Genomic DNA, 25240 nt, shown 5'->3' on the forward strand with positions numbered 1-25240 from the left:
GGGCAGCCTGCGTGGACACTAAAAAAAGCAGTTACTTAAAGACTGCTAAAAAACGTTCCTCTGGGATCTCTTTTGAAGCTTCCTTCGGCATCAGTCACAAGGGGCCTGGTTTAAAACCCTGAATTCTCTAACTCCACTGACTATAAGAAAGTTACACCAAGGATGAATTTGGTCCTTTATGTTGCAAATGGTAGATTAGATCATGCTGGAAACCTTTCCTGAACACTGAGAGGGGCTTCATCATAATGCTGCACACACTGCTTCTAAACAGGTTATATTTGACTTTATAGTTTGTTTATTTTTATCACTGAATCTACGCAGTTGCCAGAAGTGAAGGGGACAGCCCTAAATATCTTTATGACGTCTATTGTGATTTGTGAACCCACCATGACAATGGACAAGCAGAAAACACAATAGTGTTTTCAAACGAGTTAAACTGGGAGTACTGCTCCTTTGCACTGGGCATCTCCCCCTCCTCCGCGTGTGTGTTGCCAAGGCTGGGTGGCAATAAGCAGGCACAGAACCCTCTGAAAGAAATACCAAGCAGCAAGCAAGTCTCTTTGCTGACTACATACACTAACAGCAGCAGAGTTTGCACTGCAAAAACATCTGCTACAGTCTGCAACAGCAGCCTTCCAAGCCAGATTTTAAACAAAAGCCTAACACACACAGGTTTAAACACATCGTCCTATAAGTGCTTGTTCCCAGCTTTCTCCCCTGGCGGGGGTGTGCTCAAGAAGTGCTTTGGCCAGCTTGCACTTCCTGATTATTTCCTATGGCTAGCGCTTTATTCATGGGCAAAGCCCATTCCACAGCAGAAAAGAAAGTGCAGATCATGTATAAAATACCAGCTGGCTCACGCCATTGAGACAGTAATAATGAAAATATCCCTCCTCTCTTGTTCGTGGGCAAACGGATCGCGAAGTGATCCCGGATCAGAGCAGCAAAACGAGTATAAGAAAACCCAGTGCTTGGGTCTTTTGTAAATAACACTAGCCTGCTTTGCATTTCCTCCTTCTTCCGGGCTCTTGTAGTAAACTTCTTTCTTTAGAGACATAACCTTATTTACAGTGATCTAATCAAGTTACAGAGGAATTGATAACGCAGTTGCACAGCCAGAACAAAATCGATGTTCTGTTCAGAACAAACTTGTCACCACCCATTTAATTCTGTACACAAAATAAAAAGCGTGGTCCCGTCATCACAAATTGCTAAGTATAGGCTTTTCGTGAGCCTTGACACATGAACTGTAGGGTTCACACAGAGCTTTCCATTATGTTTTGACTTTGGGAAAACAAATCTTTAGTTTGTTTGTTTGGGGGTGGCGGATAGAAGACGGAGTTACCTGTTCATTTAAATATCCCACATGGACATCCTTTTTCCACGCTGTTTCTCAGAAAAAAAATGTACAGAATAGCTAACTACACTTCCAGTTTGGGGGAGGCGTTATGAAAAATTCTCTCCTTCCCCACCTCCCAATACACCCCGTCCTCCTCCAGATTATTCTGGGATTTTATTTTAGTCATTCCACGAGAGAGAGAGAGAGAGAGAGAGAGAGAAATAGATACACACACGGGTAGATTCCCAGCAAGAAGCCAGGAATCAGAGAAAACGCTCTCACTTTCCTGTACCATCGGGGTGTTTGGAAAACACCCAGAATTTGCCTAAAATATAAATTTTTACTACCAAACCACCCCCCGCAAACAACTCCCACTCCGCAAGAATGGCTTTGGTGTGGTTGCCTTTCCTTGAGAGGTTAACTCAGTATGCAGCCTGCCAAGATCTAGCTCCCATTCACGCGTAACAAAACAACACCACACATAAAGCACCTCAAATAAAACAAAACTCAAGTCACCTTGTTGCAATAGTAGGGGTCCAGGCAGGGAGAAGGTCCCAGACAAGGGGTATCAGGAGTGGCTGCAGGCTGTGGTGGTGGAGGTGGTGAATAAAATCTTACGTCCATTTCACTAAAACATCAAGCAAACTCCTTTCCTCTTTTCTTTTCTTTTTTCTTTCTTTTTTTTTGGTTAACGTTCGTGCAAAACAAAAACAAACAACATCAACAACAAAAACCCCAAGCAGGTTCAGAAGAATCAGCAAGAGGTGCCTGAGTTTAGGAGAAAAAGAAACACCTTCCTTGCCTCACATCCGTTGGTGGTTTGTAAAGAAAGAAAGAAAAAAAAAAACTCTTCCAAAAAAGCACCAGTCTGCAGATGTTTGCAAGAGAACAGCAGCAAACCCTCCTTCTTCTCCTAGAGCAGGGCAGGTAACTTGGAGTATTGTTTTCCCTGCACACACATGCACTGGTCGCTAGCTCTGGGTGTAGATTTCGCTCTCTATTGGAGTCTCTGAGTTGTTTCCTTCCCCCCCCCCTCTCGCCTTTCTTTTTTTTTAAATCTCTATCAGTGTGTGAGTGTTGGGGGGAGGGGGGTTCGTTTCTCCACCTTGAGGAGTGGGGAAGGAGGGAAGCTAGTGCACACCCGTGAGGCAGGGGGGCGAGGCGAAGACGCTCTGCTGGGCTGGCCCCGGAATGGCTGCCCCGTGCTGCTCGCCAGGAGGAGGAGAGGGACACCGTGTGCGCCGCTTCCAGAGTCGCGGCTCCGAGTGCGTTTCACACAAAGGGGCTCGCGAGTGAAGAGCCATTCGCGGCTGCCCAGGATGGGGCTGGGGAGTGCCGAGAGGGGGCGCTGCAGCACCCCCGAGCCGCCACCTCCTTCGCTGCCCCTACCCCTGCCAGTTACTGTGGTGCCTCCTCAGCCCAGCGCTGCTGCCCTGCCCTGAGGGGAAGGAGAGGAGCCAGAACAGGGAGGGGCGGGGAAGGAGTTAAAGCAGGGGGCAGAGAGCAGCAAAAGGGGAGCAGGGAGCACTTAAGTGGGACCCAGGAGCTCTGGGTTTTCTGTTCCTGACTCTGCCACAGCTTCCTGGGTGTCCTTGGGCAAGTCACCCAGGGAACCTTTTCGCTGTGAGGAAATACCCAGTGCATGGAGCCTCCGAAACTGGGGCAGCCAGCGAGGGCCTCGCAGGGCAGGGCTAAGAATTGCAGTGTAGATGTTTGTGCTGGGGCTGCAGCCTGGGTGCTGAGCCTCAAGATCTCAGAGCTTGGGCTCCAACCTGAGCCGGGAAGTCTACACTGCAATTATTAGCCCCACAAGCCCAAGTCAGATGACCAGGTCTTTTACTGCAGTGTAGCCATATCCTCAGGGTATGTCAATACTACACATTAAGCCAGGACTCTCACGTTTTAGCACAACTCCATCCCTTACATCCACACACACATCAGTCTGTCCTAGGACTCTGCTATGGCGTGGGTTAGGGCCCAAGTCCCACTGTGACTTGCAGTGTGGATGAATGTCAAACCACAGCCCCAAGACAGAAAGTTTATATACAGTAGTATGGACACATTAGCACAGTTTTGAGACCTGGGTCCAGCAACTGTTAAGCCCAGCTTTACAGTGTAAATGTTTATCCAACAGTGGGCTTGGAAACACTGGGCTCCACAGACCAGAGCTTAGTGTGCAGTGTAAACCTGCCTTTACTGTCTCTTTGCCTCTCAGCTCCCCATACGTAACATGGGTATAATGATTCTTCGCCACCTCAGAGGCATGTTGCCAGGACACCATACAGTGTCACCATTTCTCACAATGTTATCACGAGTCTCACGCTATCCTGTGGAATCCGTGGAAACGTATGAGTAGGGGAAAAATCTCATCTTCCACTTAAAAAAAAAAAAAAGTAATTTTCTATAGTTCATGGTGGCAGAGACAAGCTTGAAATTATGACCTTAGTACACCATAATGGCTCAAAAACCACAAGGCAAATAAAAATAATCTGAAATGTATTATTATTATTACAATATTTTATGAGTTTGGGGAGTCTCACTCATGATTTTTGAATGGTTTAGGTTGGTAATATTGCTTGGGGCTGGCACAATATAAGTACTTATCACAGACAGAGGAGCAAAATGGGAGGAGGGGTAGGGAATAGGGTGGCAGAGAGGGTATCAAAAACAGGGAAGAGGAGCAAAAAATTGTGGCAATAAGGGTAAAAAATGAGGGGAGGAGGATAGGCAAGAACATGGAGAGAGGGGCAGGTAAGCAAAAAAAGGGTATATAGCAGGTGTCCCCAGTACGGTGCCCACAGGCACCATTGCACCTGCATACTGGCCGGCGTCCGCCAAAATGCCACTGACAAGCATCCGCCAAAATGCCACCAAAAAGCAGCGTCATCAAGAGGCGCCGCCGCAGAAATGCTGCTGATTTTTGGTGACATTTTGGCGGCGACGCCTCTTGACGTTGCCACTTCTCGGCGGCATTTTGGCAGATGCTTGTCTGCCGGCCACAGTCCTCAGTGGCTCGTCATCCAGCGTCCGCCACCTGGAAAAGGTTGGGGACCACAGGTATATGGGAATAAAAACGGAGGAAGAGGAGGGACTTTAGGGGGATCACGAACAGGCACAGATGGGTTTCCTGCTGGCTTTCTGTCTAGGTTTTAATTAACAACACAAGGGATATAAAATAATGCAGATCTGTAGGAAGGACGGTACAGGAAATACTCCTAGAAATTTGGTAGATTTAAATATCACTGCACATTTAGAGAGATAATATGAAAGAAGAGAAGGTACCTTTTTACTTCTTCATTTAAAAAAGTCTAAGAACTTTAATGACCTCTCCACAGATAAGCCTTAGTGATCACTCCTAATTCCACAGAGATGTTTAAATCTACCACACGCTCATATGCACATTTTCTTCATAAGATTCAGAGCGTAAAAGTACTTTCACTACTGTGTGTATTTTTATGAATATATTCTTTCTTAACATAGGATAAAACCAACAACCCTAAAACAAACATTTTAAAATATATCTTGGTATGGTAAGTAACAAAAAACATGATTGTTAAGAAAATAAAGCAATGCTTCTGTGAGAACCATTGATCTCTGTGTTCAGTGGGTCACACATTTTCATAGTGTGAAGAATCTATTAAGATAGGGTATGTTTCCCAACCACCTCCATATCCAGCCACCCAAACCTGATATCACCTTTTCCACTAGCAACTATTAAGATTGGTTACATGAAATATAGATATATATGGGAGACACCAGATAAGAAGGACCTGAAGCAAGGTTCCTTTTTCATAGTTTAGTTTAATTGATCAAAAGTATCTCTGGAGATTCTCAGCGTTGCCATTCTCATAATTTTATTATTAAAAGTCTTGTGATATTAAGTGTTTTTCTTAAACCCTCTTTCTTGGATTCTTGTGATTACGAGAGAATCTCAGCTTTCATTTTCTTTAAATAAATAAGTTTCTAGATTTTATGGTTGTGGAGAAAATATTGAAAATATGATCTGAGTTTATCTTAAAGGCTCAAACATCAGAAGGCAAATAAAAAGATCCCTAAAAATATATTATTTAAAAAAAAAACAGTCATGATTTTCCAGGGCCTGATTTGGGATTGGCAATTAGGAGAATCCCAAACTGGTTTTGCAAACATGTTATTGCTTGAAGACTGACAGATAGTTCACTGTTGCAAATGGTTTGTCCATTGACCACAGTCTGATGCAGAGGAAGGGAGAGAGCTCTGTCAGGGAGCTCTGTACTGAGAAGGTGCTAGTGAGAGGCTACTGTTACTCAGAAGCTGTGGTTTCTCTCTCTGGTTTGTAGAGGAGTATGATAATAGAGATGTTGATTCTAAAAGAGATGTTCTGGATGCTAGATGCAGAGGTGAGGATTTGGGTATCTGAGTGACAATGGAGGACAAAGATACAAGCAGCAGGATAGATTGTAACTTTAGATTTAAATGAAAGATAATGGTAGTGCCCTTTGTGACAGATACTGCAACCACAGGCAATATCTCTGGGGATGAAATTGTATTACGTTTATGTATCACTGTAGACCATTATATGCAGCTCCAGGGGAGGGTTACCACAACTCCTCCAGGAAACAAAATTAATGGGGGACAGGGGTGATTAAGGTGAATCACTTAGATTGTAAACACTTCCAGAGAGGTACTTCCCCCAGGGAGGCTTGCACATACTGATACAAACTGGGTTTCCCAGAGACCAACAGACAAAGAAAGGGCTTTTGACATCAGATGACTGTATTTAAACTAACTCAAAGGACAGGCACTCTGGATCTTGAATTCAGGACCGTGCTATCTAACTCCAGTTACTGACTCCAGCTTGACCCTTGGCATGACTGCTGACTCCAACTCCAGCTTAATCCTTGGCATGGCTTCTGACTTTGACACTGGCCCCAACCTTTGGCATGGCTTCTGACTCTGGCTTTGACCTTTTGCATGACTTCCAACCATGACCCTAACTCCGTCCCTGGCTCTGACCGCTAGGTCAGACCACCCAATTACAGGCCCTAACAGCTTGCTCAGACCAATTTGCTCTCCTCTGGGACTCATTACTGAAATCCTGTACTAAATATGGACATGACTGGGGCTCTCGTCCTGCCATTGCCCCAGGGCCTATGAGCCTGCAGGAGCAGATCGCTGCCCTCCAGGCAGAAAAACAGAAACCAAGGGACCAAGTGCTATGGCTACAGACAAGGAATCGCTCCTTGTGTGAGCAAACTACAGCACTTGGAGTAGCTCTGGGTACCCACTCGGCTGCCCTTACGATGCCAGCTCAGTTAACTGACCCTAGAGTCCCTCTGCCGAAAAGATATGATGGTTCCCGAAATAAGCTGTGTGGGTTCCTTACCCAATGCAGGCTCTTGGTTATGCTCCAGAAGTGTGAAACAGATCAAGTTCAGTGGGGTTAGTACTGAGCCTGCTTACTGGGGTGGGAGGGGGGCCTCTGGTGTGGGCCTCTCCCACTTCTAGAGCAGGATCACCTTGTGTAGACTAATTGGGACTTATTCTTACAAGTGTTTGCCACTATATTTGATGACCCTTACAAAGCCCGCAGGGCAGAGACTGCCTTACGAAAGCTTCGGCAAACCCTGGGGTCAGCTGCTTCTTATTTCACCCAATTCACACACTTAGCCATAGACACAGCCTGGAACAGTGCTGCTGTCCTCCATCAGTTTCAGCATAGTCTTTATGAAGAACTAAAAATGAGCTGGTCCCCCCTGCCAATCTGGAAGGGACTGCCCCTGTCTGCCCGCCAATTTAGAAGTCTTTATGGACCTATGTATCCTGATAGACACCAAACTGCACAAACAGCAACTGGAATGTAACAGGGCCCTGCCTACCTCCTGCACTCACCCTAGGCTCAGCCCTTAGGCCCAAGCAAGCTCAGCTTCATTCAAGCCCATGCAGACTTACCCACTGTTCCTGAATGAGCACGAGTGTAGAAAACAGGAGAACCACTGCTTTTGTTGTGGTGGAACAGCACATGCAATATCCACATGTCCTGTCAAAACCTCTGCTAACCTGATTACAGAAAAATGAGTAATCCCACACCCAGTCAAGGTCACAAGCTTGGGTACCATCAGGGAGAAACCCCAACACTATGTTAAACCAAGAGTTCCTTCTGCAGATTCTCCTGCAGCTGTGGATCCCAGAGGTTGAGCAGGCTTGTGTTCTCTGTCTTCCAGTGCAGCCCAAGGTTATCCCAGATCTGGCAGAAACAGTAGACAGGTCACCTCTGGCATTGGGCTTTGTGATAGGAGACCACACTACTGGAAGTGGTGATTGGGTAACACTGAGAAGCTCTATAATTTAGCCTTATTTTCTCCTCATATGTCACCCTGATTCTAACGCCACACTGGCTAGCCCATCATGACCCCATATTCTATAGTCCCAACTCATTTCATTCCCATCAAGCTACTGATGGCCACCTTACTGAACTCAGAAACGCTAACCCAGCACAAGGAACTACTGAGACTACTAGGATGTCTTTAAAATGCAGAATATGGATTCACTGCCCTACATCGTGTGTACAATTCCCCCATCGATCTTCATCTCTGAGCCATAGTTACTTTTCGGCATATATATTCTATGTCACAACAGAGCTAGCAGTGTTAAGGGAGTACCTTCAGGAAAACCTAGATAAAGGTTTTTTGCACTGCTCTACCTCTCCCACAGAAACCCTTTTTGTAAAAGAAGGATGATGGTTCTCAGGGCACTGAACTAAATAACCATATGCAATCGGTACCCTTAACCATTAGTCTCAGAGCGCTTAGACCAAACACGATAGTTTTGATGTTCACCAAACCAGACTTTACAGGAGTATATAATTTAATTTGAATCAGGGCAGGGGACTAGTGGAAGACAGTCTTTAAAACTAGGTATGGAGCTTTGAATATCTGGCCTTTAAACTCACCAGTGCTCCTGCCACCTTCCTGTGACTGATCAATGACATATTTTGAGATATCCTAGACTAGTTTGTGGTAGCATATCTAGATGATACCTTAATCTACTCCAGTGATCAAGCCAGACACAACCATCATATTGGTGAACCAGCACAGGTTGTATGCAAAACTGGAAAAATTGTGTATTTGACCAGTCATCTGTCAAATTTTTATGGTTCACTTGTCAGCAGATGGACTACGGATGGACCCTCAGAAAGTATTAGCAAGATCCCTGGAGCATATGAGACAGGCAAAGATTCATGGAGTTTACCAACTCTTAAAGGAGGTTTATTCCAAACTTCTCAGAGGTTACAACCCCTATCACTACCATCCTCCAAAAACCCGCAAGGTTTCACTGGTCTCTAGAGGCTCAACAAGTCTTTGAATGGCTGAAGATAGCTTTCATGTCTGCCCCAGTGCTAGTCCATCCTGATCCTGACCAACTCTTTATCCTGAAGGCTAATGCCTCTGATGTAGCTATTGGGGCAGTACTATCCTAAAGAACGGGGCCCCTAAAAGAGATGCATTTACGTGCATATTTCTCATGAAAACTTACTCCAGCCAAATGGAATTATGAAATAGCAGACAAGGAGTTACTCGCTATCAGGGCTGGATTGGAAAGATGGTAACACTACCCTGAGGGGGGCAAACACCCCTTCCTAGTCTTAACAGACCATAAGAATTTATAATACCCACATTCTGCCAAAGCACTGAATCAGCATCAGTTACTTTGGGCCCTGTTCTTTTTAAAATACGAGTTCACAATCATGTACCACCAGTCAACAAGAACAGTAAGGCTGATACCCTTTCACAAAAAAGGGAGTACTAAACAGAACCCATTAATCCCAAAGAACCACCATCCAGCATTGTTATGACCCATGAGTCTGGAATGGACTGAAGAACACCACCTAGCTTTTGAAATCTTAAGAGAAAATTGAGCTGTGAGCCTATCCTTGGGCCCTGAGTTTTCAAACCATTTATTATACAGGTGATGGATGTCCCCAAAGTAGCCTTAAGAGCAATTTATGCACAAGGAGAGGGCAGAAGTGGCATTGTGTTTCTTATTTAAAAAGGAAACTAATGCTCCGACAAACCAAACTTGCATCTGTAGCTACTAAATGGGCCTCAAACCATTTGAAACACTACTTGCTGTGATGATAATTTCTACTACGGTCAGTTTGGAAATACAAAAAAACTTCAAATTCTAGATTATTGTAGACACAGTGAAAATAAGAAATTGACCTAAGACCTCCTTAAACGGTTCTCACTGAAACTTGAATTTGATTTGAATATGATACAACATTGTTTTCCAAATTAAATCTATAGTAAGAAATAATAAAGGTTTTTTTAAACTCTAAAAAAATATTTTCTCATCAACATTAATACTATAAGCCTGTGTCAGAAAAAAAATCACAACCCCATACAAGAGAGGATGTCATACTTCAGAAGGCTTTGCTCCATTTGGCACATTTTTGAGGATTTGTGAACCAAAACAACAGAAATGGCACAGAGGTTTGTATGTTGTAACACAAGTATCATATAAGTGTGTGGAGGATGAGATTCTAGTATAACTGGGGATGTATATAATGGGTGAGCATGATGACACGGGTCTAACCAATAGCTATACACATCACCTCTTCTGGGGACTGGTTTCTTAAGTAGCTTATTATGGTAGGTCTCACTGACCTTAACAGCAATAAGGAGATCAGCCTCTCTTACGGTTGACTTCTTCTTGAACTTTTATACATTTCCCTTTAACATGAACATTAATCAAATCCTATAAACCATTTAGAGGGGAATCCTGAAGCCACATTTGAAATTACCACAATTTTTTTTTAAATTGTGTAGCTACAAGGAAACAGCTGTGTCATTCTGTAGATCCCCCTTAAAAATTATTTTTCAAAGAATAGAAACAGAATAAACAAACAAAAAAAATATAAATAGAAAAAGAAAACAGCAGCAATCTCACAGTGTACATCAATAATCAATACATTATACAGTACAGATAAAAAAGAAATATCCCATCTTCCTAAGCACAACCACTGAAGTGGCATCTTCCTGCCCACAAGTTACCTTGAAAAGATACATTTTGTAGTGCATCCTGAAGGTCAACAGGCCTGGACTGTTATAACAAGATGCAGGAGTTGGTTTCGAGCTAAGGGCCCCTCACATACAATTGCTCTACCACCAGCTCCTTGTCTTTTGAATCAAGTGTGACCTCCACTGGTCACAGCTGCATTGGTGAGGAGGGAGGCAGTCCATCAAGTAAGAAGATCCCAAGTCATTTTGTGCACCACATCCAACTTCATTGCTTGCACCTTTTGCACATATTGAAAAGGAAGAACATGATTAGTATGTACTGCATGCAAATATAACTTGCAATGGAAAAAAGATAAAGTATGTGCTTGCACTTACAAAGACAGTTGATTAGAGTCCTTTATCTACTCTGTTTGTCTGCCTTTCTCTCTCATTAGCATTAAAGTTTACTAAATATTTTTGCAAAGGAATGAGCCAGTCAATTATTCCAATAATCATTTGCTTCCAAATTATTTTCATTTTCCCTCTTATTAATAGTGTGCATTCATACACACAGAGAGACACAAAAATTAGCAAAACTGTTCAGTCAATGTCAGAATTTAAGTCAAACCCACAAAAGAATGCAAACTGAAAAAGCAAGTATCATTAAGACAGATAAATTGTACTATAAAGTAGGTATTTCAGGAAGCAAAGCAAAACTCATGTGTGCTGCAATGCCTAGGAGTTAACAGAAGAGTATGGAATGCATTTCTGAATTTCCATGTCTTTGTGGGTTTAAGTCAGAACCTTAACCTTATTTGAATACAGTATTTTTGTACTTTAATATATTTCATACAGAATATATAAAGAAGATTTAATAACTATCTCTTACCAGTGGTTTATCTCTACCTCAGAGAAAGCCAGAATGAGTTGCTAGTGAAATCACTGAAAAAGCATACACTAAGTCTTCTATCAAATTATTTCCAGTCTTGCTGATTTGTAAAAGATCTTTCAGAAAGATTCTATCTTTCTGTTTAAATTGTTAAAGTTTGATTCTGTGCCCCAAATTTATAAAGGAATTACAAATAATCAGTAAAAGTCTAGCTTGCCAGCTTTATCTTTAAATACCCTATCAGTTTCAATATCTGTGCATATGGAATTTGCACTAACATTTAACCCCAGATCTTCCAGAATGTGAAAAACCATATTCTCACATATTATATAACTTTAGCCATAATAAGGAATTAAACATTCTAGAAGAAATTTACTGAATTTCTAGGATTCTGCACCCTTTTTTGTTTTTTTAGATGTGCTTTATAATTCTGGAACTCGCTCTGAGTAGTAAGGACTCAGAATGAGTAATACTTATGCAAGTAGTCAATATGGATAATGGTTCCAGAACAAGACTCTTTGAAATATCATAACAAATATCAATTAAATGCCTTCTGTTACTATAATCAATAATTACAAATGTACTCAAATACCTCTGCAATATTTCAGACTCTTCAGTCTCTTGGTTTGACCAAGTTACACTCAGTGAAGGAGATAGGAATGGTGGTTCTAAACCATCTTCCTGCTCCTCTTATCCATAGCGTGATTGAGGACCAAATTTTTCATAATTTAGAGCAGCATAAAGTCTGCTACTCTGTCAGCCATGGATACACTCAAACACTACCTCCCACGTCCTTGGCTTGCTATCAGATGGCATAAAGTCATCTATGGGCTTGTCTTCACTGCAAAACAAACTCAGATTATAACTTGAGTGTTGTCCCTAACTCAAGTCCTGTCCATACATAAAACCTCTTAAACTGAGATTTAAGTGGTGTTTTTAATTTAGGTTGGCTGGCCCCATAGTGGCTACAGTTAGCACAACTTGTCAGCTGCTTAGACAACTGCACTGCAGTGTGGATTCCAGCTAGTACCACTTGAGTGCCTCTTGTCCTCTAGTGCTTTCTGATAATTCTGCTCATGTGCTCCAAGAGGATGGACAAGTTCTCCTACAATTCACTGGGAAAGAATTCACAGAGTGGCTTAGCTTACTGCAGTGCAAAGAACCATGGGATATGCCCCCCCGATGTTTTAGTACCACACACCAGTGAGTGCAGCACCAATTTGGACACAGCAGGTCAAATATTATTTCACGGTGTGGCTGCTCTCACTTGAGTTAGGCTAACTCGAGAGAAAGTAATTGGTGTGTTGTTAACTCGAGTTAACTCTGCAGTGGACACATACCCTATGCTGCCTTTCTGCCATTTGGTGATTTCCTGTAATGAGGTATACAAACTGCACACTGGACAATAAGGGGTTAAGGAACTGTTCTGGGCTCGGCCATGCCTGGAAGGCATGAACAGGCTGAAGGAGGAATTTAAAAGCAGAGCAGAATAGCTCACTTGTGAGCAGACCAGGGAAGAGAACAGACCTTCAACTCACAGCGCCTGAGGAAAAAAACTGACTGAAGGCAAGAGCTTCCCAGACAATCTCTGCCTGAAGGCCCCTCCCTGAGGGAAGCCAGGGCCAGACCCGATACACCCTGAGAGGGACGTATTTCTTTCTCTTTCTCTCTTACTAACTCAGTTTGTTTGTGTTAGTTCCCCTTGCTTTTTGTTCATGGACTACCCTGGAAGAGGAGAGACTTTGAAGTGTCCTAGCCAGAGGGCCACGTTACAGGAAGAGACAGGCTACCACAGAGGTGGAGCAGCCACCAGTGGAGAGAGAGCTGCTACACCATGCCAACCACGAGGAGGGGAGGAATCATTCTAAAAAAGATCTTTTGGGTAAAGGTTACTTTCCCTGTACTAAAATATTTTGAGATCTTGAAGTAGGGTCACCATACACAGAACGCAAATAAGAAAAAACAACTGCTTTTGCCAAACTATGGCATGGCAGTTGACTGTAGAAACGAAAGTAAAAACTTGATCATGAATTAGCCAAACAGAAAATTATCTGTGATATTTGGGGCCACAGAGACTTCAGGTGTTGGCTGCATAATAGGTCATCTTTTCCAATAACATAAATACATGAAATGGGCGAACAAGTCATTGGGATGAGAATTCCTGGTAATAAACTATTCACTTTCGATGCCTTTCTAGATGGTCTATATTATTATTTAGCATCTCAAATAGCTTATTAGATATTAGAGATTTGCCAAGATAGAATCATCCATTTTGTACAGAACTGACCTGACCCTAATTGTTGGACAGACACAGGAGCATTTATAGAACACACAGTGAAATTATTCTCTTATTGGAGATAAGCTAGGGAAACAGCACCGCAAGGTTGCAGTTATGGGAATCTAATTGAGCTTCAGGCTACATTGTATCAGCAAGCATCAAATGGTGATGGTATTGAAAGATGGTAGGGCAGTCTATGACAGACCTTATGTGGGATCAACTTCATTCCTGAGCAGCATATGACTATAACCATTCTGTGACTGCAAGAAAGGAGGTCTCATACTTGAGATCAGCCTTTACTCTACAGAGGAGAAACCCAAGAAGTACATAGCAGAGCTAGTTCTACAGTCCTTATTCTGTCACATTCACAATATAATAAAAGGGAGTTTTACCTGATTGTGGACTACAGAAGAGGTTCTAGACCTGCTTTGGGTCAGAAGCCAGGTAGGCTATGTGAGGCTGGATAGTGCCACGTGTGCATTTTATAGATTAAAAGGAGGATGGTTTTGTATCTGTAGCCTAGGAGTAGGACTTTAGAGATCTAAGTACGCTTGCTGGGTCTCTCAGGCTTCCTGTGTGATGTGCAAGTAATTTCACATCTCCGTACCTCAGGTCTCCCACCTATAATATGGGGACAATTGTATCTGTTGTGAGGATTAATTTATTAATGTTTGCAAATTGCTTTGAGATCTCATTGGAAAGCATCATCACCATACACAGAGACCAACATGTTAAACAGTGAGTCATCTTTCAGTGCTAGTATAGTTATATGTTCTGTTTGTTACTGAAGAGTCTGAATAATATAAATATAGACGTTCCATTAAGAAAGACAAAATATGCTTTATGCATGTAATATATGAAGATTTTTCACTTCCCCAAATGAAAGCTGTCAAACTTTGTTCCATCTTCAGTAATACAGCTTCAAAATTGGAAATTTCCACACATGTTGAGGGGTGGGGTGGAGGGTTATTATCAGAAAGTATCAGTAGTTTAAAACATAGCTTTCAAATGGAAACATGGGCTAAGAATTATTTTTTAAACTACATTACAGAATCACAGGGAATAATAATAAAAATAAAAATACCATAAGTAAAACCTGGTATGGGAGTGAAAATAGAAACTGCCTGGCCTAGGATGAGATGAGCTGAGAAAAATCCAGCTCTCTAAGTGATGACCAAGCCAATTATATTTAAGCACTTTATGGAAAATCTAGTCTATAGGAAGATATTTATGGTATTGCAAGTGCTTCTGTAAATCTTCCCATAACAGAATCAATTATTTCACATTCTGTTTTCAGTCTGCTTGACTTTTTCTTGTCTCAACTCCCGCTCTCTCCCCTCTTGCACACCCTTTCTCTCTCTCTCTCATATCACCTCAGAGCTTTCAGAAAAAATACTGCCTTTTTGTGTGCTATGTTCTTGAGCTTTAGCAATTTTCCATTTCACTTCTTTCTCGTTCTACTTTTTCCATTTAATATTTGAGAAGGAAAATTGTTCTTTGGAAGGTGAACAGGACTCTGTCAAGATGCTTTGGGGCCAAGAATGTCGTACTTTCAAATATAAAGTTTACTTTTGGTTTCCTGTGTTTTCCATTTCACTGTTGTCTAGAAATAAATCAATAAATAAAGCTTTGTTTTACCAACCCCAGATGGTGTATTCATGCAACTGTCAATGTTACATGTTCACAGATTACTTCCCAATAGCTTGGAAACATACTGTAGGCTTAAGAGGTAGATGATCCACCCCTTCCTGTGCCATACAGTGCTTATCCAGTGTTTTTAAGGGGCTGTGGTAGTTTGGTGGGGTGGGGAAAATTGGTCAAGGTTTGTGTGATTGATTAGGAATTTGTATCCTGGGCTTATATGGTTTTCTGAGGGAGTAACGGAAGGGAAATTGGGTTGCTAGGCTGTTGCCAGCAATCACCAGATAGTTTGCCGGTGAGTGGGAGGGTGGTTTGTATAAAAGGCGCATGCCATCCCTGTTTGCCCCCTGGTAGCAGAGAGTGGCAGTGAAGGTACATGTCTTAATTTCTCCCACTAGGTTATCTCTAAATTCAGCACACCTTTTATGTATCAAACAGTGCCTTCTCTCTGCTGAGAGTCTCATTTGCTAACTCAAAGTTCAAACACGAGAACAATTTTCACCATGGCTTCTTAGCAGGGAGGGAGACTCCATCCAATTTTGTCAGCCCTACCCCCAACTCCTTTACCCTCAAGGCACTCTCAAGCTTGATTCCTTCTTTGGAGCCAGTGCCTTCCTGCCATCTGAAGCTCTGCTCCAGGCAGCTGGATGTTCACAAGTATCTGTGAGGTCCCACCTTAAGTGCCTTTCCTTGGAAGTTCTCTTGCCTTGTCCCCTGGGAATTCCGCTCCCTTAGGATCCGCCTCACTTTAGGAGCATCTTCCTCTCACTAAGCTCTGGTATCATTTTATCATGTTGCAGGTATTTGTTAGTCCAATAGCTGCCAACCAGCCACTTAGGCAGTTAATTATTATAGGTGGGCAGAGATGGGCTCAGTCTCTTTAAAGAAATCTGTCACAGGTAGACGAGACCCTGACACATAGCCCCTCAAAGTTATTCATCCCCCTGTGTCAGTGTAATTATCCAAAGCAGTGAAGGTGGGTGGGGGCAGGTGGCTTTAGTTAGAGCACAGGGACTTGCTGATTGGAGAATGTAGGGTGAAAGACTGTATATTACAATATAGATGAAGTTTTAAGAATAAATAAAAATAAAAAACATACAGTTTATTGATGTGATATTTACATAACAGTGCAAAAAAGCTTTCCTTTGCTCTGAATAGATGGCAACTGATCAATTCTATCTGATCCATGCAGGTTTCTGGAGCAGTGGATGAATATGATGAGACAACTCTTTTATTGTAGGGAACTGACAAGTACAAGGATACCACAGTACTTAGATGCCATGGTGAAAGATACCTTATAAATATACAAGAGAGAAACAGAAGGAGTCAATGCATTGCCCACTTTGCATAAAAGTTATCATAAACTAAGTTGAAAGATTGAGAAAAATTAAATTTGCAAACATTTGGGTTTTCTGTTGCTAGGGTGTTATGGTAGTGATAACAAAACTATAAACAAAGGACAAACTACAGCATCTAACTAAATTGTTAATATGGCAGTATCCTTTTAAGTAGCAAAGAGAAGAATAATGTAGAGCTTAGTTATAATATAGGCCACACTAATGACAACCTTCCCTTTCCTTGCAGCATATAAGGTCTATGATATTAACCATGGACTTGAAGGTCTGTAAAAAGGTATGAGACAGATCCTTATTCACATGAATACTCCTGACATTTGTTTGGCTCACTATGGGCCAAAGAGAGAGCAGCCTAAAACTATACACTTTTGTTAGTCTCTGAAGGTATATGTCTCATCCACCTTGAGCTAGGATGAATGTTGCCCCCATCCTGCTACCCCTTTCTCTGGGTAGGAGTCTGCTCTCCTGGATTCCTCAACCCATGGATCATACATGCTTTCCTATTATTTGAATGTTCCTACTATCTTAGACCCTCCTTTCAACAAAGCACTTAACTATGTGCTTAAGTTCATCCCTAATCAACAAAGTGGTTAATTAAGCATATACTTACATCCTATTGAATTAAATGGTACTTGGGCACATGTTTAAAGTTAAGAATGTGTTTAAGTGCTTTGTTGAACAGGGGCTTTACTCAGCATTAAAAATGGTATCATGGGCCAAATCCTTAAAGGCATTTAGGTGACTAACTCCCATTGGTTTCAATGAGAGTTGGTGCCTAACTATCTTTGAGGATCTGGGCCCATGTATTTTGTCATAATAGTGAGAGATAATTAATCAGCTATATCTTTGTGTATTAACATTATCTCTTGGAGTTATAAATCTTTAAATGTTTCATCAAAATTTTGTTCTTGATAACATTTTTCAATGTATAGATTTTAACATTCTTTCCACCTTTTCATATAGTTAAGCTGTCCCAAAAGACAACAGTTGATAAACTATAGCTGCCGGCTTCCATCCAGCTGTATCTTGCCAATGTCAACTATAAATGAGTCTGCAATGCTGTGATATTTTGCTGAAAAGGAGGAAGAGGGAAAAGAAAGACAATGGATAACGTCAAGCTAATTTTACGTAAGGTGCATCAAAGGCTAGGAATTGAGTGCTTTTGCTGCAGTGTAATTATTTCTGAATTAGAACTCTTCATTGAGAAGGCAATGGCATACTTTAGGCATGATTGAATTAGCAAATTTAAGAAAAGACTACCCCAGACATAATAAGCATTCCATTTTGCAATTTATAAAACATGTGGCTCTGATATGCAGCTTAGGAAAGTCATAGTCTATCTTCATGGCTGAATGGCTTCAAAAGTGGAAGAGCTCACCGAGCATGAAGAATTCTGTGTCATAGTTTGGCAACATCAGTTACTTTATCCAATGAGTAGTCTATTTATTTAGGGATGAGCAATTTAAGAATAACTTAATGCACATACCAGGCTTCTCAAACTGACTAGTTCTGTTGTAAATTTCCACGTGAGGGGGTGGAGGAAACTCTTTTAGAGAAGAAGTGGTCTCAGAATTAGATGTCAGAATTGTTTTAGAATTACTCATATTGTTGTTCCTTAGAACCTGATACTGGATTTTTAATGTTTAACTGAGAGCTCTCTTAAGAATGACAAGTTTCATGTCAATATTTATTTCCTTGGAAGTACATTTGAATAAAGTAAAACCCGTGTCCTAAATACATTCCTGCACAGACATTTGCAATGCTCTAAGTGCATTTTAATTCTGAATGAGCAATTTCAGCTGTGAGCAGGGCCGGCGCTACCATTTAGGCGACCTAGGCAATGGCCTAGGGCGCCAGAATTTGGAGGGGGGCGCTATTTTGCCGGGGGGGGGGCACGCGGGTCTGGTGCTCACAGCCAGGAGCGGCGCCAGGGTTTCTGATGCCCTAGGCGGACGGCCATTTCGCCATCCCCCGCGGGTCCGGTGGACCTACCGCAGTCATGCCGGCGGACGGTCCGCTGCTGGAAAGGCTCTGGTGGAGCTGCTGCAGTCATTTCGGCAGACGGTGCGCTGGTCTATAGGCTCCGGCGGACCTACCGCAATCATGCCTGCGGCAGGTCCACCGGAGCCTTTAGACCAGCGAACCGCCCGCTGGCATCACTGTGGCAGCTCCACCGGAGCCTTTCCAGCAGCAGACTGTCTGCCGGCATGACTGCGGTAGATCCACCGGACCCGTGGGAGGCGGCGAAATGGCCGTTTGCCTAGGGCGTCAGAAACCTTGGCGCCGCTCCTGGCTGTGAGCAACTGCATAGAAAGAAGTAGATGAGTCTAACATGTTAAACCATATACAAGGCTTCATATCAGAGGGGTAGCCATGTTAGTCTGTAGCCACAAAAACAATGAGGAGTCCAGTGGCACCTTAAAGACTAACAGATTTATTTGGGCATAAGACTTCATGGGTAAAATCCCACTTCTTCAGATGTGTGGAGTGAAAATTACAGATACAGGCATAAGTATATACAAGTATGCTTATGCCCAAATAAATATGTTAGTCTTTAAGGTGCCACCAGATTCTTCGTTGTTTTTAAGTGAACTAACTGTTGATAACAAAACAGACTGGATATGCTTTTCTATTTTAGCTTTGGTATGTCCAAACTGTAAAATACACCTCGTGAAATGAAAAAAATAGCTCTTGGAAGATTATGAATTCCATTTTCAGGGAGCTAAGATTCTCAGTTGCTTGCAAAATTTCTTTGTAAATGGAGACTTGAAATATGAAGTGAGCACTGACATGACTTCCCAGCATTCTCCTCATTTTCAGTATGTAGTAATATGCATCCTACAGTCAGTATTTGTATATAGTTTGGAACAGCATATCATTTAGAGACAGGATAAATAAAACTCACCAAAACTGAAGGCCTCTGTGAGCAAAAATTATGTTTGGAGGCCAACCGGTACAGTAGTTTGGGTAGTTCTCTCTGCGTGGCGCGGGAGCAAACAGGTATAGGAAGGAGGAGAGAGGAGTGAAGAGCTACTTTTGAAAATACTGTTTCAAAAGTGGTTCTTCCCTGAATGATGTTGCACTATCTGAAACACTAATTGACTGGCACGGTGACATGATCCCCCCAGAGTATTACATTTTGTCAATAAAGTCAGAACAGAGTCATTCATCGTATCAAGGGGTAAGTGGATATTTTTGAGGTATATATATACATAGATAGAAAAAAAAAGACACACAGAACTGTTTAAAAGTAAAGAGGATCTGAAAAGACCTAAAATAAATGAAATGTAGGGTTACAGGCTGAATGCCTCATACAGTAAGAAAAAGAAAGGTTGCTACTCTGCTGTGACACCTCAGTATGCCTCTATGATGTCACAATTACAATGGAACCCAGTGAAGCATGTAGCTGCCTTACTGAGCAATAAGGTAAAAATATTGTTAGTACAGGGAGTGTATTTGCAAAGTTATTGGATTGTTATTTCATTAGTTTACAGCAATCTCTTTTAGGCAGACCTATCTATCTTTGCTTATGCCTGTTAAGTACTCACTTTTAGTAGTTTTTTAGGCTCGAGTCTAATAAATAGGAGTGAGAACTTCAGGACGCTATCATTTCTGCAAATCATTAAAGTCTACCTTTGTCTTGATCCTGCACAGACTTACATTTGTGCTTGACTTTAAGAATAAGCAAGGTCCAATGGAGTTCAATGAGACCACTCACATGCTTAAAGTACATCATACTCATAAGTCTTTGCAGAATTGAGGCCTGCTGATAAAGTTTTCAAAAGTGCCTAAGTGACTGAAGAGCCTATCATCCATTTTTAAAAGTGATTGAAAGGTGTTGCTCCACTCAGTGTTGCAATGCCTAAGGATGGATGTTATGGGGGCTGGCCCTTTAAGGGGTGTCAGGAACCAGCCTACCTGTGAGAGACTCCTGTGAAGGAGAACAAGCCAATCCAGTCCCATTGAAATTAAATTTCTAGGGGGCTGGTTGGCAGCTAATTAGCTGATGAACCTAATACAGGGTTACTGGACTCCGCTGAGGGGGTTCCTAGAGCTAGGAAGCCCTTGAGTAGAGGAACTCCAAGAAGAGCTCCCCACATCAATGTGCCCAGAAGGTATGTTCCTAGGGACAGTGAACTCCCAAACAGTGTCAGGAAGCCCAGCCTGTCAGAAACAAAATGTTCCCTCAGAAGAGCTGAAGTTGACAGATCTCTGCAGGACTGTGGCTCTGGGGAATGATTTTCCCTAGAATCAAGGCTCCAGGAAAGAAACTTAAGCTGAAAGAACCGTGCTGGAAGAAAGTGATGGACCAAGGTGGTAATGGATAAAGTAAGACTCACTGTCACTCGGATGAGATGCTGGAATAAAAAGACTGGCTTGTGTTTTCATTGGGTCTTTGGTTAATACACTAGACCCTCTCAGAAGGGGCATTGTTCCTTATCTAAAGCCTTGTTGCTCTTATTGATAACTTAGGTGCTTCCTGCCTCAGTTTTGACTACAGTGCCACATTTGGCCAGCAGGGGTGCTAGGGCCCATACAACCTGTGAAGGTGGGTTTTTCAGAAGTGCCTAAGTGAGTTAGGTACCTAGGTTCCACTGAAAGTCAATGAGAATCAGGCAGCTGACTCTTAGGTGCTTTTGAAAATCTCATGTTAAGTGACTTGATGGTGAATTCCCAATTTCAGAAGTGACTTACGCACTTAGGAGCCTACGTCCCATTGACTTTCACTTTGGTAAATGGGACTTAGGCCTTGCAATATATTTAAAATTCTGGACCTTAAGCACTTAGAGGCTAGCTTCACAAAATAACTTAGGTGCCTAACTGCCACTTTAGGCACCCACATCCCACAATCTGACCCCACTAGGATTCACAAAACTCTGCCAAGTAGCTGCTGAATATTGTAGGTGCCTAAATTTGTTCAGTGCCTAAAGTTTTGCAGCAAAAGGTCCTTAGGTGCCTATGTTTTTGCCTCTCTAGATGTGCACAGCATCCCATGCCAAGAGTCCAGATGCCTGAGCATCAGAGTGAGGCACAAACTGGGAAGAGAGAAATGTTCTTCCATCTAACTTGTCTGTGGGGCCTGATCCAGTAAGTGGACTCGGACCCCACCTACGGGATTGGGCACCTACAGATGACTTATACAAAACAGGAGTGAGAGGAGGATGTCCCTTGTAACTTTTAGCCCAGTGGTACTCACCTGGGATATGTGAAACTCTCAGGTCAAGTCCTCCCTCCAGCTGAGGGAGAGAACAGTATCTGCCATCTCTTAGATGAGTCTACTAGCCACTGGACTATTGGATATTTGGACATAAAAGTGGCCACACTGGGTCAGACCAACAATCCATCTAGCCCAGTATCCTGTCTTCCCACAGTGGCCAGTCTTCCCACAGTGGCCAATGCCAGATGCTTCAGAGGGAATGAACACAACAGGGCAATTACTGAGTGATCCCTGCCTTGTCATGCAGTCCCAGCATCTGGCAATTGGAGGCTTAGGGACATCCAGAGTATGGGGTTGCATCTCTGGCTATCTTGGCTAATAATGCAAGATGGAGCCATCAATAGCTAACATATATAATTCTTTCTTGAAACCACTTATACTTTTGGCCTTCACAACATCCCATAGCAATGAGTTCCAGAGGTTCACTGTGTATTGTGTGAAATAGTACTTTCTTTTTAAAAAAAACGTGCTGCCTATTAGTATCATTGGGTGACCCCTGGTTCTTGTGTTATCTGAAGGGATAGATAATACTTCCTTATTCATTTTCTCCACACCTTTCACTATTTTATAGACATCTATCATATCCCCTCTTAGTCATCTCTTTTCAAACTGAACAGTCCCAGTCTTTTTAATCTCTCCTCATGTGGATGCTATTCCATACCCCTTATTTTTGTTGCCTTTCTCTACTTTTTCCAATTCTAAATAATATACCTTTTTTTTGAGATTTTAGCTCAACTGGAACATGGGAATGAATGTACCAGTCATTCAACAGCTGACCTTTTACAAGTACATGTATATTTTTTGAGATACTCTAAGAATTCTGAGGAGAGATACTGTTGCTCTTTCAGATTGTCCTGAATAGACAATGGCAGTCGTGTCAAGTTATGCCAACTATGTGATGGTTTTGTAATGGGAATAAATGTCCAATGAGGAGGATTTGATTGAAACCACCAACCTCATTGTTAGTGACATAATCCAGATTTAAACCTAAGTGAAAGCCTCCTCGGCACCAAGATCCCATCCTGCTGTTAGACTTAGATACATAAATGACATTTGTAAACTACCCGCCAAAAATCTTACATTATGTATTTGTTTATCAACGTTCTACTAAAGAGGGCCCTGATCCTGCATTGTGAGGCATGAGATTGGCAACCCTACCTTCACAAAGAACTCTATCCACATGGAGTAGGCTTGGGCCTAAATCTGTGCAACTTTTTCCATGCATTTAGAACATGCTGCTTATCCAGTGATAAAAAGAACTAATATTTGATTAGAGTATTAAAACAAATGGAAGAAATACATCTTGACATGTTGGAATTTGTATACTACAATAATTATTAATTAACTTAATAGGAGTTGTACATGTAAAGCCTCATGAACTAAAAGTGGTGGTCTAAGCTTCATCAGATGTAGCAGCATATGTTATGATAGCATTTCTATTATTAAATTATATTATGTATTAGCCAATTATGTTTGAAGGAATTCTATTATTACTACATATTCTTGTTATAGAATTTAAACAGGAATAACTAATCTTATAATCCAGCAACGGATTTTCCTCCAGTAATGCATGGTAGAAGTACTAATCAGCAGAGAAAGGCATTGATGTTTTTTAAACAATTATAAATATATTTGCTCTTCAGCAAATTTTGTCTTCATCATTTGTTGCTATTTTTACTCCTGCAGACTATAATATTTGTGCCCTGAAGGACATTTGAACAGTAACACACAAGTCTATAGCACAGTGTTATTGCAAGAGCAGAATTTAGATGTTGTAAAGTGCTGTCCAATAACAGTGTCAATGAGAACTTTGCATTATCATTTAGGTCTTAATATGTCAATAAATCCTGATTTGTCACAGGAAGTGACATCCCTATTAATAAAAACACACTACAAATAATTACCTCCTCTGTCTGAGTGCACTATCAAGATAAAATTAAATAAGTGATTTTTTGGTGGGGCGCTGCCATGAAGTAATTTATTTGTAACCCTCAGGTAAAAGGAGATAAATATTAGTCTCTACAATGAATCACATCATTCTTTTGGTTTAGAATATGACAAAATGGACTGTAATTTTGTGCATCTGATAAACTTACTATATTTGTATCCGGGGATGATCATTCAGTTTTTAAATAGTTTAGTTTTGAATTCCCTAATTTATTCCAAAAGTATCATTCCTGACTAACCAGTCATCATTTCTCTATACCTTATAATTTTGTCATTAATGCATTTAGTTTAATCAAAATAATAATTTATATTTGGCTGCTGTAAACATGACACATCAACAAATGTAAATATATACTTTACTTAGTGTAGAGTTGCTTTCTACAGAGCAAAAAGAAAATATTACACATGCAATGGAAGTGAGCATTTTTCCAGTTCAGCAGCTTCTGCTGAATTGTAAACAATTGGGTTGCTTCTAAAGGAGGTTAGCATGGCCTGTAACTACAACAGCTAGTAGCGGCTTAGTTTACTGCTTCTACTACCTGCCTTCTGGCTTAATATTGGAAGCAAGAAGCATGCAATTAAGTATGAGGAAGTGAAAATAAATGACACTGTTCATTGCACATTACAAAGTGCCTGGCAGAAAGAATGCTGTTTATGTGGACCTGATGACCCCTGGAAAAAAACATGTCTCATGCCTGGGAAGACACTAGTGAATTAGACACTGGCCCTAGTTTTATCTGTTATCAAATATAACTGTTTCCTTTTTAACACCTATAAACTTCATTTTTAATTATACAGGACTTTTGAAAAGCAGAAAAAAAATTAAAATGGAGCACAGTCTGCATATGCTGGAGGTACACGACTCCATAAATACAGGAATATTTGTTTCTGATTTCTCAAGAAAATCCTGTGATTAAATTCCTGTCACCTAGAAATATATTCACAATAGAATGAATTTGAACTGATTATAAAATCTAAATACTGTTCTAGGAAGTGAACAGCTTTTTTTAAAAAAAAATTTAGTCTGAACTAAATCACAGTTAATATCATATTTCCTAGTTGATAATTAAGAATCACCTCCTACCCTGAAATCTCAAAATCTCAAGCCTAATACATTTTAAAATGCCTACTCTTTAAATGGCATGCAATTTTACTACATGTTTTACAAAAGTTGTTAGGAAATAATAATTTGCTCTTAGTAGCACTTTTCATCTATAGGTCTCCAAGTGCTTTTATCAAGCTGAATAAGTGTTGTTACAGAAAGGCTGAGGGACTGACCCAAGATTACACAGCATGTCATGACGTAGGTGGAAATGATATATCCCATTAAAAAAAAAGAAAGTGAGTTTAAGATAACCAAACTCCCTGAGAGTTAATAGACCAAATTCATCCCTTATGCAACTCCAGTGACTTTAATGGATGAATGTGACCCATAGTGCAGGATTTAAATGGCCATATTTAGAGCTGGGTGAAGCTTTCAAAATAAAAGTAGAAACAATGCAAAACTCTCCTGGAGTCAGGTTCTGTTACAAACCAAAGCTCAGGCCAGGTTTGCCGAAGTTTCTAAATATTCCTGTGAGTCTGGGCTAAGTTGC

At 41.4% G+C, this 25240-nt stretch overlaps 1 protein-coding gene across 2 annotated transcripts in view; it reads right to left on the reverse strand.

Moving 5' to 3' along the window:
• TOX (thymocyte selection associated high mobility group box) overlaps window positions 1–2555 on the reverse strand; it is a 276933-nt gene extending 274378 nt beyond the window's left edge. For both annotated transcript variants that reach the window (XM_050938886.1, XM_050938885.1), the window contains exon 1: window positions 1856–2555. In XM_050938886.1, the coding sequence (XP_050794843.1) occupies window positions 1856–1963 (108 nt within the window). In that variant the 5' untranslated portion in view covers window positions 1964–2555. The remainder of the gene's footprint in view (window positions 1–1855) is intronic.
• Between the last annotated feature and the right edge of the window lie 22685 nt (window positions 2556–25240).

Source organism: Gopherus flavomarginatus, chromosome 2, assembly GCF_025201925.1.
Source record: "Gopherus flavomarginatus isolate rGopFla2 chromosome 2, rGopFla2.mat.asm, whole genome shotgun sequence".
In the NCBI taxonomy this organism is placed as follows: domain Eukaryota; kingdom Metazoa; phylum Chordata; order Testudines; family Testudinidae; genus Gopherus; species Gopherus flavomarginatus.